General features: G+C 45.7%; 1 protein-coding gene across 3 annotated transcripts; it reads right to left on the bottom strand.

Moving 5' to 3' along the window:
• Positions 1–6,625: 6,625 nt before the first annotated feature.
• eif2d (eukaryotic translation initiation factor 2D) lies at positions 6,626–17,608 on the bottom strand. Of its 3 annotated transcripts, XM_034537923.1 has the most exons (16): positions 17,381–17,608; positions 15,237–15,427; positions 15,070–15,153; positions 14,678–14,768; positions 14,495–14,602; positions 13,964–14,247; positions 13,640–13,757; positions 13,494–13,539; positions 13,275–13,381; positions 12,998–13,156; positions 12,278–12,367; positions 11,664–11,759; positions 10,863–10,983; positions 7,332–7,506; positions 7,133–7,221; positions 6,656–6,758 (listed from the first exon to the last, which is right to left on the bottom strand). In XM_034537923.1, the coding sequence occupies exons 1-15, from the start codon at positions 17,434–17,436 to the stop codon at positions 7,151–7,153; spliced, it is 1,797 nt and encodes a 598-aa protein (XP_034393814.1). In that variant the 5' UTR covers positions 17,437–17,608; the 3' UTR covers positions 6,656–6,758; positions 7,133–7,150. The 3 variants fall into 3 exon arrangements, with proteins under 3 accessions (XP_034393813.1, XP_034393814.1, XP_034393815.1); XM_034537922.1 differs by having other exon boundaries at positions 6,626–7,221; positions 17,381–17,607; XM_034537924.1 differs by lacking the exon at positions 6,656–6,758 and having other exon boundaries at positions 6,766–7,221; positions 14,678–14,753.
• Between the last annotated feature and the right edge of the window lie 328 nt (positions 17,609–17,936).

The raw sequence follows: 17,936 nt of genomic DNA, 5'->3' as shown, positions 1-17,936 counted from the left end.
AGGAGTCGCCCCCTGGTGGTCAGGAGAGAGAAAGCAGCTTTAAGACATGAAGCATAGACTTCTATACAACCAGAGGAGTCGCCCCCTGGTGGTCAGGAGAGAGAATGCAGCTTTAAGACATGAAGCATAGACTTCTATACAACCAGAGGAGTCGCCCCCTGGTGGTCAGGAGAGAGAATTCGGCTTTAACACATGAAGCATAGACTTCTATACAACCAGAGGAGTCACCCCCTGGTGGTCAGGAGAGAGAATGCAGCTTTAAGACATGAAGCATAGACTTCTATACAACCAGAGGAGTCGCCCCCTTGTGGTCAGGAGAGAGAATGCAGCTTTAAGACATGAAGCATAGACTTCTATACAACCAGAGGAGTCGCCCACTGGTGGTCAGGAGAGAGAATGCAGCTTTAACACATGAAGCATAGACTTCTATACAACCAGAGGAGTCGCCCCCTGGTGGTCAGGAGAGAGTGCAGCTTTAAGACATGAAGCATAGACTTCTATACAACCAGAGGAGTCGCCCCCTGGTGGTCAGGAGAGAATTCAGCTTTAACACATGAAGCATAGACTTCTATACAACCAGAGGAGTCGCCCCCTGGTGGTCAGGAGAGAGAATTCGGCTTTAACACATGAAGCATAGACTTCTATACAACCAGAGGAGTCGCCCCCTGGTGGTCAGGAGAGAGAATGCAGCTTTAAGACATGAAGCATAGACTTCTATACAACCAGAGGAGTCGCCCCCTGGTGGTCAGGAGAGAGAATGCAGCTTTAACACATGAAGCATAGACTTCTATACAACCAGAGGAGTCGCCCCCTGGTGGTCAGGAGAGAGAATTCGGCTTTAACACATGAAGCATAGACTTCTATACAACCAGAGGAGTCGCCCCCTGGTGGTCAGGAGAGAGAATGCAGCTTTAAGACATGAAGCATAGACTTCTATACAACCAGAGGAGTCGCCCCCTGGTGGTCAGGAGAGAGAATGCAGCTTTAAGACATGAAGCATAGACTTCTATACAACCAGAGGAGTCGCCCCCTGGTGGTCAGGAGAGAGAATGCAGCTTTAAGACATGAAGCATAGACTTCTATACAACCAGAGGAGTCGCCCCCTCGTGGTCAGGAGAGAATTCAGCTTTAACACATGAAGCATAGACTTCTATACAACCAGAAGAGTCGCCCCCTCGTGGTCAGGAGAGAGAATTCGGCTTTAACACATGAAGCATAGACTTCTATACAACCAGAGGAGTCGCCCCCTGGTGGTCAGGAGAGAGAATGCAGCTTTAAGACATGAAGCATAGACTTCTATACAACCAGAGGAGTCGTCCCCTGGTGGTCAGGAGAGAGAATGCAGCTTTAACACATGAAGCATAGACTTCTATACAACCAGAGGAGTCGCCCCCTGGTGGTCAGGAGAGAGAATGCAGCTTTAAGACATGAAGCATAGACTTCTATACAACCAGAGGAGTCGCCACCTTGTGGTCAGGAGAGAATTCAGCTTTAACACATGAATTATAGACTTCTATACAACCAGAGGAGTCGCCCCCTGGTGGTCAGGAGAGAGAATGCAGCTTTAAGACATGAAGCATAGACTTCTATACAACCAGAGGAGTCGCCCACTGGTGGTCAGGAGAGAGAATGCAGCTTTAACACATGAAGCATAGACTTCTATACAACCAGAGGAGTCGCCCCCTGGTGGTCAGGAGAGAGAATGCAGCTTTAAGACATGAAGCATAGACTTCTATACAACCAGAGGAGTCGCCCCCTAATGGTCAGGAGAGAATTCAGCTTTAACACATGAAGCATAGACTTCTATACAACCAGAGGAGTCGCCCCCTGGTGGTCAGGAGAGAGAATGCAGCTTTAAGACATGAAGCATAGACTTCTATACAACCAGAGGAGTCGCCCACTGGTGGTCAGGAGAGAGAATGCAGCTTTAACACATGAAGCATAGACTTCTATACAACCAGAGGAGTCGCCCCCTGGTGGTCAGGAGAGAGAATTCGGCTTTAACACATGAAGCATAGACTTCTATACAACCAGAGGAGTCGCCCCCTGGTGGTCAGGAGAGAGAATGCAGCTTTAAGACATGAAGCATAGACTTCTATACAACCAGAGGAGTCGCCCCCTGGTGGTCAGGAGAGAGAATGCAGCTTTAAGACATGAAGCATAGACTTCTATACAACCAGAGGAGTCGCCCCCTGGTGGTCAGGAGAGAGAATGCAGCTTTAAGACATGAAGCATAGACTTCTATACAACCAGAGGAGTCGCCCCCTCGTGGTCAGGAGAGAATTCAGCTTTAACACATGAAGCATAGACTTCTATACAACCAGAGGAGTCGCCCCCTGGTGGTCAGGAGAGAGAATGCAGCTTTAAGACATGAAGCATAGACTTCTATACAACCAGAGGAGTCGTCCCCTGGTGGTCAGGAGAGAGAATGCAGCTTTAACACATGAAGCATAGACTTCTATACAACCAGAGGAGTCGCCCCCTGGTGGTCAGGAGAGAGAATGCAGCTTTAAGACATGAAGCATAGACTTCTATACAACCAGAGGAGTCGCCACCTTGTGGTCAGGAGAGAATTCAGCTTTAACACATGAAGCATAGACTTCTATACAACCAGAGGAGTCGCCCCCTGGTGGTCAGGAGAGAGAATTCGGCTTTAACACATGAAGCATAGACTTCTATACAACCAGAGGAGTCGCCCCCTGGTGGTCAGGAGAGAGAATGCAGCTTTAAGACATGAAGCATAGACTTCTATACAACCAGAGGAGTCGTCCCCTGGTGGTCAGGAGAGAGAATGCAGCTTTAACACATGAAGCATAGACTTCTATACAACCAGAGGAGTCGCCCCCTGGTGGTCAGGAGAGAGAATGCAGCTTTAAGACATGAAGCATAGACTTCTATACAACCAGAGGAGTCGCCCCCTGGTGGTCAGGAGAGAGAATGCAGCTTTAAGACATGAAGCATAGACTTCTATACAACCAGAGGAGTCGCCCCCTCGTGGTCAGGAGAGAATTCAGCTTTAACACATGAAGCATAGACTTCTATACAACCAGAGGAGTCGCCCCCTGGTGGTCAGGAGAGAGAATTCGGCTTTAACACATGAAGCATAGACTTCTATACAACCAGAGGAGTCGCCCCCTGGTGGTCAGGAGAGAGAATGCAGCTTTAAGACATGAAGCATAGACTTCTATACAACCAGAGGAGTCGTCCCCTGGTGGTCAGGAGAGAGAATGCAGCTTTAACACATGAAGCATAGACTTCTATACAACCAGAGGAGTCGCCCCCTGGTGGTCAGGAGAGAGAATGCAGCTTTAACACATGAAGCATAGACTTCTATACAACCAGAGGAGTCGCCCCCTGGTGGTCAGGAGAGAGAATGCAGCTTTAAGACATGAAGCATAGACTTCTATACAACCAGAGGAGTCGCCACCTTGTGGTCAGGAGAGAATTCAGCTTTAACACATGAAGCATAGACTTCTATACAACCAGAGGAGTCGCCCCCTGGTGGTCAGGAGAGAGAATTCGGCTTTAACACATGAAGCACAGACTTCTATACAACCAGAGGAGTCGCCCCCTGGTGGTCAGGAGAGAGAATGCAGCTTTAAGACATGAAGCATAGACTTCTATACAACCAGAGGAGTCGTCCCCTGGTGGTCAGGAGAGAGAATGCAGCTTTAACACATGAAGCATAGACTTCTATACAACCAGAGGAGTCGCCCCCTGGTGGTCAGGAGAGAGAATGCAGCTTTAAGACATGAAGCATAGACTTCTATACAACCAGAGGAGTCGCCCCCTGGTGGTCAGGAGAGAGAATGCAGCTTTAAGACATGAAGCATAGACTTCTATACAACCAGAGGAGTCGCCCCCTCGTGGTCAGGAGAGAATTCAGCTTTAACACATGAAGCATAGACTTCTATACAACCAGAGGAGTCGCCCCCTGGTGGTCAGGAGAGAGAATTCGGCTTTAACACATGAAGCATAGACTTCTATACAACCAGAGGAGTCGCCCCCTGGTGGTCAGGAGAGAGAATGCAGCTTTAAGACATGAAGCATAGACTTCTATACAACCAGAGGAGTCGTCCCCTGGTGGTCAGGAGAGAGAATGCAGCTTTAACACATGAAGCATAGACTTCTATACAACCAGAGGAGTCGCCCCCTGGTGGTCAGGAGAGAGAATGCAGCTTTAAGACATGAAGCATAGACTTCTATACAACCAGAGGAGTCGCCACCTTGTGGTCAGGAGAGAATTCAGCTTTAACACATGAAGCATAGACTTCTATACAACCAGAGGAGTCGCCCCCTGGTGGTCAGGAGAGAGAATTCGGCTTTAACACATGAAGCATAGACTTCTATACAACCAGAGGAGTCGCCCCCTGGTGGTCAGGAGAGAGAATGCAGCTTTAAGACATGAAGCATAGACTTCTATACAACCAGAGGAGTCGCCCCCTGGTGGTCAGGAGAGAGAATGCAGCTTTAACACATGAAGCATAGACTTCTATACAACCAGAGGAGTCGCCCCCTGGTGGTCAGGAGAGAGAAAGCAGCTTTAAGACATGAAGCATAGACTTCTATACAACCAGAGGAGTCGCCCCCTCGTGGTCAGGAGAGAATTCAGCTTTAACACTTGAAGCATAGACTTCTATACAACCAGAGGAGTCGCCCCCTGGTGGTCAGGAGAGAGAATTCGGCTTTAACACATGAAGCATAGACTTCTATACAACCAGAGGAGTCGCCCCCTGGTGGTCAGGAGAGAGAATGCAGCTTTAAGACATGAAGCATAGACTTCTATACAACCAGAGGAGTCGCCCACTGGTGGTCAGGAGAGAATTCAGCTTTAACACATGAAGCATAGACTTCTATACAACCAGAGGAGTCGCCCCCTGGTGGTCAGGAGAGAGAATGCAGCTTTAAGACATGAAGCATAGACTTCTATACAACCAGAGGAGTCGCCCACTGGTGGTCAGGAGAGAGAATGCAGCTTTAACACATGAAGCATAGACTTCTATACAACCAGAGGAGTCGCCCCCTGGTGGTCAGGAGAGAGAAAGCAGCTTTAAGACATGAAGCATAGACTTCTATACAACCAGAGGAGTCGCCCCCTGGTGGTCAGGAGAGAATTCAGCTTTAACACATGAAGCATAGACTTCTATACAACCAGAGGAGTCGCCCCCTGGTGGTCAGGAGAGAGAATTCGGCTTTAACACATGACGCATAGACTTCTATACAACCAGAGGAGTCGCCCCCTGGTGGTCAGGAGAGAGAATGCAGCTTTAAGACATGAAGCATAGACTTCTATACAACCAGAGGAGTCGCCCACTGGTGGTCAGGAGAGAGAATGCAGCTTTAACACATGAAGCATAGACTTCTATACAACCAGAGGAGTCGCCCCCTGGTGGTCAGGAGAGAGAATTCGGCTTTAACACATGAAGCATAGACTTCTATACAACCAGAGGAGTCGCCCCCTGGTGGTCAGGAGAGAGAATGCAGCTTTAAGACATGAAGCATAGACTTCTATACAACCAGAGGAGTCGCCCCCTGGTGGTCAGGAGAGAGAATGCAGCTTTAAGACATGAAGCATAGACTTCTATACAACCAGAGGAGTCGCCCCCTGGTGGTCAGGAGAGAGAATGCAGCTTTAAGACATGAAGCATAGACTTCTATACAACCAGAGGAGTCGCCCCCTCGTGGTCAGGAGAGAATTCAGCTTTAACACATGAAGCATAGACTTCTATACAACCAGAGGAGTCGCCCCCTGGTGGTCAGGAGAGAGAATTCGGCTTTAACACATGAAGCATAGACTTCTATACAACCAGAGGAGTCGCCCCCTGGTGGTCAGGAGAGAGAATGCAGCTTTAAGACATGAAGCATAGACTTCTATACAACCAGAGGAGTCGTCCCCTGGTGGTCAGGAGAGAGAATGCAGCTTTAACACATGAAGCATAGACTTCTATACAACCAGAGGAGTCGCCCCCTGGTGGTCAGGAGAGAGAATGCAGCTTTAAGACATGAAGCATAGACTTCTATACAACCAGAGGAGTCGCCACCTTGTGGTCAGGAGAGAATTCAGCTTTAACACATGAAGCATAGACTTCTATACAACCAGAGGAGTCGCCCCCTGGTGGTCAGGAGAGAGAATTCGGCTTTAACACATGAAGCATAGACTTCTATACAACCAGAGGAGTCGCCCCCTGGTGGTCTGGAGAGAGAATGCAGGTTTAAGGCAGTTCAGCATAGGCTTATTTTTCAGAATCGGTCGTTGGCAACTGATCAATAACTGAAGGACGCTACAGATGAGCGCATCATCTTTATCCGACATCTTCTCTCATCTGGACTTTAGTGGCTGATGGTGACACAAACAGGACTTATAACAAGTGAGGGTGACATAACAGATTAAGTAGATCTTGAATGACTTCAGGCAAACAAATCAAATGATGATGTACACCAGTCCGACATCATGAAACGTAATAAAAACTTGGAAAACAAATAGTAAGCAGATGGAACGCTTCGTCAACATCAGACACCTGACCTCATAACGCCGGCGGCTCAAGTCGAGTTCATAAATAAAAAACCCTTTTGGTGTGGTGACATGAACTCCTGCTGCCTTGAATTATGCAAAACACAAAAGACTGGCTTGTATCACACAGATTTATTCCTTTGCATTGTATCCATTGTTCACTGCAAGTGTGTGTGTGTGTGTGGGGGTCTCTCACTGCCTTCTTTTCTGTCATCTCTCCACTCTTAATTGTGCAAAAATAATTTACCTTTGAAAAAAATAAAATAATGTTATGGCAAAAATATGCATTTCTCAACAAAAAAAAATAAAAATACATTTGATCCCCACTACGAAAATCTTTAAAAGCTGAACACATTTCGAGAAATCCTCGTTTGTTTTTTGGCATTTATTTTTATTTTGGGAGGGGGGGGCGGGGGGGGGTTAAAAAACAACATTATTTCCTTTTTTTAAACAAAAAGCAAATTATTTCTACGTTTGATGGTTGGACTCAACGCCGCTCTGGTTTAAAACGATCATATCAGTGATCTGTGATCTCATATCTCTAAGAACCAAATCGGATCAGCCAAACACAACGAAGCGCCCGTTCGTTCATCAATCTCCAGAAGAAGAGAAGTCAATCACCTAAAACAGGTCGAAATGTCACTTCTTCTTTCCACCTTTTGGAGCCTTGTCTAGTCCTTGGATGTACTTGCGAGGGATTTGATAATGATCTGAAATTTTTAAATGAAATATTAGACAGTTTATTTGTACAAGTAAAGCAATTGAGGGGAAACTCTATATATATATATAACATGCTTCGGGTATTATTGAGTTTCCACACCTATGAGCAAATTGCCGACTTGGTGAATCTGATTGCCTTGGATCTGGACCAGGACTTTGTCCTTGGACCCGGGGATGGGCTGTAAGACGGAGCTGGCCTGGACTCGGCGCTGCAAAGCAGTGCCCACGGCTGCAGGATCCAAACCGTACACTTCCAGGTTCTTTATTAGAGTCACCTGCAGGCGGCACAAGGAAACTAATTAAAAGCCAGAACTATAACTCAATATTAGGTGCGTGCCTACGTCGACCAATCACAAGAGACTGGAACTCGGCAACAACTTTAACGGCGGACAAGCGGCTAATCCTTTTCTTAATATAATGCGTAACCATTACGCATCTGGAGCTCGTGGCCACAGATGAGAGCAACAACACCAACAACAACACCACCAACAACACCACCAACAAGACCAACAACAACCACCACCACCAACACCACCAACAACACCACCACCACCACCAACAACAACAATAACAACAACACCACCAACAACACCACCAACAACACCACCACCAACAAGACCAACAACAACCACCACCACCAACACCACCAACAACACCACCACCACCACCAACAACAACAATAACAACAACACCACCAACAACACCACCGCGGTGATCACGCCAGCTGATTCGATCACATTGGTGTTCAACGACTAGTTTGAAAATACCTTCTTTTTTTATGCCACACTTGATTGCTGTCTGCCACAACTATAAAAATGTTTGGGTAATTTAACCATCCCCCGTCTGCTTGAGACTTGACTTGGACTCTAGCTCAAAGACTTGAGACTTGACCTCTAGCTCAAAGACTTGAGACCCTAGCTCAAAGACTTGAGACTTAACTTGGACTCGAGCTCAAAGACTTGAGACTTGACTTGGACTCTAGCTCAAAGACTTGAGACTTGACGTGGACTCTAGCTCAAAGACTTGAGACTTGGACTCTAGCTCAAAGACTTGAGACTTGACTTGGACTCTAGCTCAAAGACTCTAGCTCAAAGACTCTAGCTCAAAGACTTGAGACTTGACTTGGACTCTAGCTCAAAGACTTGAGACCCTAGATCAAAGACTTGAGACTTAACTTGGACTCTAGCTCAAAGACTTGAGACTTGACGTGGACTCTAGCTCAAAGACTTGAGACTTGGATTCTAGCTCAAAGACTTGAGACTTGGACTCTAGCTCAAAGACTTGAGACTTGGATTCTAGCTCAAAGACTTGAGACTTGGACTCTAGCTCAAAGACTTGAGACTTGACTTGGACTCTAGCTCAAAGACTTGAGACTTGACCTCTAGCTCAAAGACTTGAGACTTGACTTGGACTCTAGCTCAAAGACTTGAGACTTGACTTGGACTCTAGCTCAAAGACTTGAGACTTGGACTCTAGCTCAAAGACTTGAGACTTGACTTGGACTCTAGCTCAAAGACTTGAGACTTGGACTCTAGCTCAAAGACTTGAGACTTGACTTGGACTCTAGCTCAAAGACTTGAGACTTGGACTCTAGCTCAAAGACTTGAGACTTGGACTCTAGCTCAAAGACTTGAGACTTGGACTCTAGCTCAAAGACTTGAGACTTAACTTGGACTCGAGCTCAAAGACTTGAGACTTGACTTGGACTCTAGCTCAAAGACTTGAGACTTGACCTCTAGCTCAAAGACTTGAGACTTGACTTGGACTCTAGCTCAAAGACTTGAGACCCTAGCTCAAAGACTTGAGACTTAACTTGGACTCGAGCTCAAAGACTTGAGACTTGACCTCTAGCTCAAAGACTTGAGACTTGACTTGGACTCTAGCTCAAAGACTTGAGACCCTAGCTCAAAGACTTGAGACTTGACGTGGACTCTAGCTCAAAGACTTGAGACTTGGATTCTAGCTCAAAGACTTGAGACTTGACGTGGACTCTAGCTCAAAGACTTGAGACTTGGATTCTAGCTCAAAGACTTGAGACTTGACTTGGACTCTAGCTCAAAGACTTGAGACTTGACTTGGACTCTAGCTCAAAGACTTGAGACTTGACTTGGACTCTAGCTCAAAGACTTGAGACTTGACTTGGACTCTAGCTCAAAGACTTGAGACTTGGACTCTAGCTCAAAGACTTGAGACTTGGACTCTAGCTCAAAGACTTGAGACTTGGACTCTAGCTCAAGGACTTGAGACTTGACTTGGACTCTAGCTCAAAGACTTGAGACTTGGACTCTAGCTCAAAGACTTGAGACTTAACTTGGACTCTAGCTCAAAGAATTAATACTGGACTTGGACTCTAGCTCAAAGACTTGAGACTTGGACTCTAGCTCAAAGACTTGAGACTTGGACTCTGGCTCAAAGACCTGAGACTGGACTTGGACTCTGGCTCAAAGACCTGAGACTGGACTTGGACTCTGGCTCAAAGACCTGAGACTGGACTTGGACTCTGGCTCAAAGACCTGAGACTGGACTTGGACTCTAGCTCAAAGACCTGAGACTGGACTTGGACTCTGGCTCAAAGACCTGAGACTGGACTTGGACTCTGGCTCAACGACCTGAGACTGGACTTGGACTCTGGCTCAAAGACCTGAGACTGGACTTGGACTCTAGCTCAAAGACCTGAGACTGGACTTGGACTCTGGCTCAAAGACCTGAGACTGGACTTGGACTCTGGCTCAAAGACCTGAGACTTGGACTCTGGCTCAACGACCTGAGACTGGACTTGGACTCTAGCTCAAAGACCTGAGACTGGACTTGGACTCTGGCTCAACGACCTGAGACTGGACTTGGACTCTAGCTCAAAGACCTGAGACTGGACTTGGACTCTAGCTCAAAGACCTGAGACTGGACTTGGACTCTGGCTCAAAGACCTGAGACTGGACTTGGACTCTAGCTCAAAGACCTGAGACTGGACTTGGACTCTGGCTCAAAGACCTGAGACTGGACTTGGACTCTGGCTCAAAGACCTGAGACTGGACTTGGACTCTGGCTCAAAGACCTGAGACTGGACTTGGACTCTGGCTCAAAGACCTGAGACTGGACTTGGACTCTGGCTCAACGACCTGAGACTGGACTTGGACTCTAACTCAAAGACCTGAGACTGGACTTGGACTCTGGCTCAAAGACCTGAGACTGGACTTGGACTCTAGCTCAAAGACCTGAGACTGGACTTGGACTCTGGCTCAAAGACCTGAGACTGGACTTGGACTCTGGCTCAAAGACCTGAGACTGGACTTGGACTCTGGCTCAAAGACCTGAGACTGGACTTGGACTCTGGCTCAAAGACCTGAGACTGGACTTGGACTCTAGCTCAAAGACCTGAGACTGGACTTGGACTCTGGCTCAACGACCTGAGACTGGACTTGGACTCTAGCTCAACGACCTGAGACTGGACTTGGACTCTGGCTCAACGACCTGAGACTGGACTTGGACTCTAGCTCAAAGACCTGAGACTGGACTTGGACTCTAGCTCAAAGACCTGAGACTGGACTTGGACTCTAGCTCAAAGACCTGAGACTGGACTTGGACTCTGGCTTTCTTTAGCATTAAATTAAGTCGTTGTAGTAAACGTTCTCACCTTCTTATTGGAGCCTCGAGAAGCCACAGAGATGTCTATGGGCTCCATGTGGCCCTTCTTCCTGATGGGAGCATGTCCGGGGTACACGACTTGGTAGCACTCCTGCATTCTACCCAGCGCCCTGTTGGGAAGCAACGTTCAGCATTTCACCACCAAACCATCATGGAAACGACATGTGAAGGTTTGCACTGAAACTGAAGGAGGACTTTGTCCTTTCCCCCCCAACCAGCACCATGAATCGGCATGATTATCCCACCAAAAATGGATTTGCGATTCACGAAATGATCTTGATAATCATCCAAAATATGTTTAAAACCTTACATTTTGTGAAAGTAACGCACAAATGAAACAATCTTAAATAAAGCAATCATAACCCATAAGGTGCCCTTACAAAAAAAAGAAAAGAAAGGATAATCTAAATAAATAAATAAAAAAAGATAAGATTTCTTACATGATAAATCCTCTTTTTTCTTCCATGACGGACATTTTTTATTTTTTTTTTCCAAGTCACTCGTGATGACAATCGTGATTATCCCGATAATGGAAATTTAGCAGGCCAAATAAAAGTCCACCCTTCCTCCGAACTGAGCAAATGGAATTTTACTTAAAGGGGATTTATCCATTTGTTGTTAATTAATTAATAATCTCCCAGTATAGAGATTAAATAAACTATTTCCGCTCCAAACGGAGTGCAGATAAAAATTAATGATACGACTCTTTAAATGACAACATTTATGTTTTATACTGAACTTGATCCCTTAAAAAAATAAATAAAAAAATAAGAAAACAAAAAGTCTTCACCTGCTGAAGAGGTCATCCCACTTCAGAGACTCGACTTCCTGGTACTCCGATTTCTCCAGCAAGCAGTCGCACAGCGTCGGGTTTATGGTCACGTAACTGAAGAAAGTAGCATTGATTTAAAAAAAAAAGAAAAAAGAAACATCTTATGAATTATGGACGTCACTTAACAGGAAACATGCTGCCTTGTTAAGCGATGACAGTCTCCCACCATTCTTTATCAATTGGGTTCACATCCGAGATGTTTATGACCTTTAAAAAAGGAAACATGAGACGTCTCTTCCGTTTTGGGAGCCATACTCAAAAAGCATTCTGGTCAATTAAACCAACGTCACATGGTCAGTTCTGTAGTGAGTGGTCATTACAGTCGAGTTGTCCTTCCGTATTGCTTTTTTTTTTTTTTTTTTTTAAATGATGTGTATTCCTCCCCCAAACAATTCACTCTTAAAAAGCCACGCTTATATAATTAAAATTAAGCGGAAATTCAAAAAGTTCTTCAGATTTACTGCCATATTTCCATGGAAAAAGTGCTATAACTATTAATGCATTATCAAAATAGTTGCCGTTTATTTTTTGTCGATTGACAGTTTGATATATATAACAAAGCATCTACTTACTTCTTATTATTTTCATCCACCAGCTCGTTATTCTTCACATACTCGGTGACGATGTGTCTCACTTCCTCGGGCTGCAGGATCGTTCCTTTCCTGTCGGGGGATCAGAGCACAAGAATAAATGTGCATGTAAATGTGCATGAGCTTCATCTTACAGTGTTTGTTTTACACCAATTCAAAAACAGACATTTATTTTATGAATAAAAAGGATCATTCTACAGGTGCAGGTATTAGCCTTGAATCTACATGGACCTTTAAAATACACACAACTAAGCAGGGAAATACATCCAGTACAAAACAGCTGATTAAAAAGGTCCCTTCTAGATAGATAGATATAAATAAAAGAATAAACACTCTGCTTAGCATAAAGCTTTCATTACCTAGGTAAAGAAATTAAATTAAATTCTCCTCCTCGGCTGTAAAAGTCAGGGACTTAAGCGTAAATTGGAAACTCGCCGAGCCGACGCATCATTCTAGTGAACAGGTAAACAACGGAGGGACTTTAAACACGGTTTAAGATTAAGAAATTGGGATTTGGTTACAAGGAAAAAGCGGTCTTGTGGCCCTCCCCTCCCCCCCCCTCGAGGGGTTGTTGGGGATTGAGTGGCTGGACGCTGGGGGGACAAACGAGCATCGACTTCTCCCCGCAGTGTGACCCCGCCCCCACGGTCTGAACCCCTCCAACGTGTGCATGCATCGAGGTGTCAAGAAACAGAAACACACCTCTTCTTGGCATCCAGGAAGAGGGGCTCCAGTCGCGACGACACAGAGTACAGAGCCGTGATCTCGGGAGGACGGTACGGAGGCTCGGCTCCGTCCCCTCGGTCCGGCGCCGGGGACGCCTCGTCGTCCGTCTCCTCGGGAACTTTGAAGTAACGCAGCCTAGAAAGTGTAAACGAAGAAGTGGGAGGAGGAGGGGGGGGGGGGGGGCTGTGAGCTGTGAATCTCAACCAAAAGGTTTTTTTTTTAATTTAAGTCGAGACAAGGGCTTTTGGCTCACTCTCGATTTTTCCAGTCCACCTCCACAATGCTTTCCACGCCCTTGGTCAGTTCTCTCACTCGCACGAGGTTGTGCTGCTTCTGCATGGCCTGCAGGAACTTAGACAGCTTTTATGAAGAAAAGAAAAGAAAAAAAAAAAAAAAAAACACATAGAATAAATGCTCTACAGATGGGCGGTGTCAACGAGTCCGTTTCTCTTTTTCTGGACGTCCAATATACCTTTTTATAGCTGGACTTCTTGATATCCAGTTGCGTTCCACTCGGGCTGAAATAACACCAGATGTTTTTTTTTAAGTGGTATTTAAATGTTCTCTTTAGAACCCCTTGAAAAAAAGATGAGCCAAGTTTTTTTTTAATAAATATACCAGCAGGAGAACATGTGGTTCCGGAGAAAAGTGCTGGTCAGCAGAGGGAGCTCCGATTTCTTCACCTTGCTCTTGAGCGCGTGGAGAAAACACCGCAGGAGCAGGGCGTCCATTATCTCTGTGGAAATCAAGGGCCGGGACGTGACCCCGTGGTCACAACGCCAGAGAACATCTCATCTCACGGATTTAGTTACGGCCATGCAGCAGTTTGATTCCAAATCAGATAGATAAATCAGTCATAAAGATGCTTTTTTTTTTTTCTTCTGCGGTTTAAGTGACATTGTGACTATAATTGCGTTGGGAGGCGGGGCTTATGTGTGGTACCTTGTGGCATTTTCAGGTCGTCTTGATTGGCCTCCTCCTCCCCGTCGCCCCTCTCTTCCTCCTGCTCAGCCAGACTCAGCTCCTCCAGACCAGAGCGGGCTTGATTTGTGACCTTCGCACCTGGAGTCCGCTCCTGCTCCTCCTGCTCCTCCTGCTCCTCCTCCTCACACTTCTCAACCTCCTCCTCTTCGATGTCATCGGCTTCATACTCCTCTCCATTCACCTCCAGTCCTTCTCCCTCTGCATCCGGCAGCGAAGGAGGAGCCGACTTGTCTCCGAAAGCCCTAAAAAAAAAAAAAAGGAGACGCAAAAAGTTACATTATGCGTGAGGAGATTCTTATTAAGAGGGTTATTAAGCAAAATGGGAGGAGGATTTTCTATCAATGCTGTGATCTCAAAACATTAAAAAGGAAGAATTCAACAGACTAAAAACAGTGCGTATCAGCTTTCTCGTTGAGAGAAAATGTGGAATTATTCCTTTAAAAACAAAAACATGGGACAAAATGTGCAGTTCGACGGAGGGCTACTCGCCAGAGGTTGTCCATGTACGCGTGGAGGACGCACACGCCTCTCCCTTTCATGCCCAGACTGCGCATCTCCCCGCTGGACACGGCGGCGCTGCCGACTGCGACCGGAGCTCTGCAATCAACCGGAAAGATATGCGTGTCTAGACGTCTTTTCTTTCCCCCAAAATATTTCACGAGGAGGACTCACCTGTTGTTCACCAGCGTGACCGAACAGCAGTCGCCCCGTTTCACCTCCGGGAGACCGCTTGAAGGCACCACCACACCTGGCAGCATCAGGTCTTTTTTTTATGGGGGGGGGGGGGGGGGGGGGCAGTATTTGTTACTTCATGTCCATGTAGATTATTGGCAAACAAATCCTCTGTCTATAGCTAATCACGTGATTTCTGGTATTTAAATGGATAAAAAGTTGATATAAAATACCCAAGTGGGTCGTGTGCTCCTGTGTGAATTTAATACGGGACAAATGAGAAGTATTTTTCTCATTTTATTAAGAACATTTGTGCAAAATTAACTATTTCGAGACAAAATCTTTTTCTAGAAACTGAGACTCAGATTCGTGCAAACAATAACAAAGCGTACCTGCCCCTCCGACCAGCTTCTGGAGCACCGGGGGCCACGTCCTGAACGTCGGCAGGAGAGCCGGGTAGCGCCAGAGCACGTAGACTGAAGGACAAGAATTGCGATCCGTTAAAAGAAGAGCGCTCAAGTATTCATCCAACAATCTCTGGACCGCCGCGATAATTTACCCGTCGGATAAAGTCGCTTCTCCAGTTCGAAGAACAGCGGGTTTTTGTGGAGGACATAAAGTGTCAGGGCGTCTCCTTTGTGTGCGTAGATCTTCACGACGTTCAGCTCCTCTTTGTTGGGGACCAGCTCCGTCAGCTCGTCGGCGGTCAGCGAGGGGAAGGCCGCAGATATGTCCGCTTTGAGCTTCCTCCTGGAAGTGAACACAACTCAGTTACTGGGCACAATAATAGTACATATTACTGCTTTACAGTATATATATATATATATATATATATATATATATATATATATATATATATATATATATATATATATATATATATATATATATATATGTATGTAACATTGAATATGCTTAAAAAACAACAACATTGGCTCTGTTCTCTGTTGACCTAAAAAGTCAGAAAGGAACCAGAAGAACGAATACGCCTCCACTTCTCCTCCAGCTCCGCCCCCCCCCCCGTGCCCCCCTTTCGTCACAATTACTCCACAATCAAGACGCCCGTGACCTCCAGTCTCAAGCCATGCGATGCAACCCGCCTCCTCCAGAGGAATGCAATGTATCGGCGTCTTCTAATCTCAGTAATAGCTGACATCTGGGCGGGTACGTGCAGAAGGTGTGCTGCCGAGCAAAGAGATTGGCACCCCGGAAGGGAGCTAGAGCAGCATTAATTATGCGTATATGTTTTCAGCTTGACCCGATGGCCTCAAAAGACTGATTTGTGACCAACGGCACTGGACACTGGTGGCGAGTTCACTACCACGAAGAACATTTTAGAACCTTGTGTAGGAGAATCCAGACTTGGTGTGATTGTTATCTGGTTACAAATAGAAACTATATTTTCCTGTCCAACGGAGCTTTCGTGAGACGTAAAAAAAATCAACAGTGGACCTGTTCTCCATTGAGCCATCCAGAACAACAGGGCTTAACATCCCGAGGGGTCAGAGGTCAGAGTGCAGCTGACCCTTTGTCGCACACTGAAAGTTGCCGATTAAACATATCCTGTGTGGTTTGCAGAGCTTATTCGAACCGGTGGGATGCTCGATTTCTCTACGAATGAGGCTGCTGTCACTCAAAGAAAATAGCTTGCAGACTTAGTCACAGACTCAGTTTTGTCTTCTTTTTTTTTTTTCATGTGCATTTTAGATTTAAAATCGACTACATGTGCGTAATGCGTCAAGAAAAATTGTCAGAGATATGCCGAGCATGCGGGAATGTGTCCAGGGAGAAAGAAAGATGGCCGTGATGACCGGGTGAGATTAAACTGACCGTTCTGTAATCTTACAGATATAAAATATGACTAATCTACTGCCAGTGTGCAACATGCGGCCTCTGGTTTCACCGGATCTGGATTGGAAAACCCGCCGCTGGAGCAGGACTCCTGTTGTCCAGCAAGTCTTGTTAAAGAAAAAATAAAGTTCCATTCATGAATGTTTCACTCTTCATAATTGCACATTCTGCAATTACAAAAGTACTTGTCGGGCGCACTGCACTGATTGGCTGTTGGCCCACCTGCTACTCCCAGTGAGGCCCCTTTGTATTATTATTTTTATATATATATATATATATATATATATATATATATATATATATATGTGCATGGGAGCCACCATAGTTCACTATGACATTACAAGACAACATACACATTTTGAGAATCTCCCAGTGAGTCTTAATTGTTTACATTACTAGCATTACGTTCTTCCTGAGGTCAAAGGTCACTGAATTAGCAGGTTAACAGGTGACGTAACACACGTTTGTGGGACCGAGACAAGACAAACCGCTGCAGCTGTGACGTGTACACAACGGCACGCGCACGAAAACCAGTAGGTGTGAAAACCAGTTTGGGGCGGTGTGTGTGTGTGTGTGTGTGTGTGTGTGTGTGTGTGTGTGTGTGTGTGTGTGTGTGTGTGTGTGTGTGTGTGTGTGTGTGTGTGTGTGTGTGTGTGTGTGTGTGTGTGTGTGTGTGTGTGTGTGTGTGTGTGTGTGTGTGTGTGTGTGTGTGTGTGTGTGTGTGTGTGTGTGTGTGTGTGTGTGTGTGTGTGTGTGTGTGTGTGTGTGTGTGTGTGTGTGTGTGTGTGTGTGTGTGTGTGTGTGTGTGTGTGTGTGTGTGTGTGTGTGTGTGTGTGTGTAACACCGGCTCACCTGTCTGACCCTTTGATGGCGGTGTTAGATCTGACACGGAACTGTCGGGCAAACATCTTCTCAGAAAATAAACAACTCGTTTCCGCCCTCTTGATATAACGATGAGCGGACGCTTCTGCGCCGGCGCGACAGTCTGAGACTTTCTTCTTCTTTTTTTATTAACAGTAAACAACTATAGCTCGCTGGTCTACGGTGGTCCGACACGTATTTATGTCCGACGTGAAACCGCGCCGCGTCAACGTTCGTTCCGCGTGCCGGATGATGGGCGAAGTGAGCGGAAGTGGTCGTCGTTGTGTGACCTGGACTTCATAGTTGTAGCATTTGTAAGGATTTAATATATTATATATATATTATATATATAATATGTATATATATATAATATATATATTAATATATATATTAATTAATATATTATATATATAATATGTATATATATATAATATATATATTAATATATATATTAATTAATATATTATATATATTAATTAATTAATTAATATGTCAATACATTGCTTCATCCAAACGCCGGCATGGTGAAAGGGAGGGAGACAGATGT

The sequence above is a fragment of the Cyclopterus lumpus genome, chromosome 7 (genome assembly GCF_009769545.1).
Source record: "Cyclopterus lumpus isolate fCycLum1 chromosome 7, fCycLum1.pri, whole genome shotgun sequence".
NCBI lineage: Eukaryota > Metazoa > Chordata > Actinopteri > Perciformes > Cyclopteridae > Cyclopterus > Cyclopterus lumpus.
The sequence above is the reverse complement of the archived record's forward strand: the minus strand, read 5'-3'. Positions and strand labels throughout refer to the sequence as shown.

Excerpts from the sequence above, each read along its gene's own strand:
- eif2d (XM_034537923.1), bottom strand. The coding sequence starts at position 17,436 with ATGTTTGCCCGACAGTTCCGTGTCAGATCTAACACCGCCATCAAAGGG. Across the intron at positions 14,769-15,069 it reads GAAGCTGGTCGGAGGGGCAG|ACCTGATGCTGCCAGGTGTG; the intron begins GTACGCTTTGTT and ends CATAAAAAAAAG. Across the intron at positions 7,222-7,331 it reads AGTCGGCAATTTGCTCATAG|ATCATTATCAAATCCCTCGC; the intron begins GTGTGGAAACTC and ends TAAAAATTTCAG.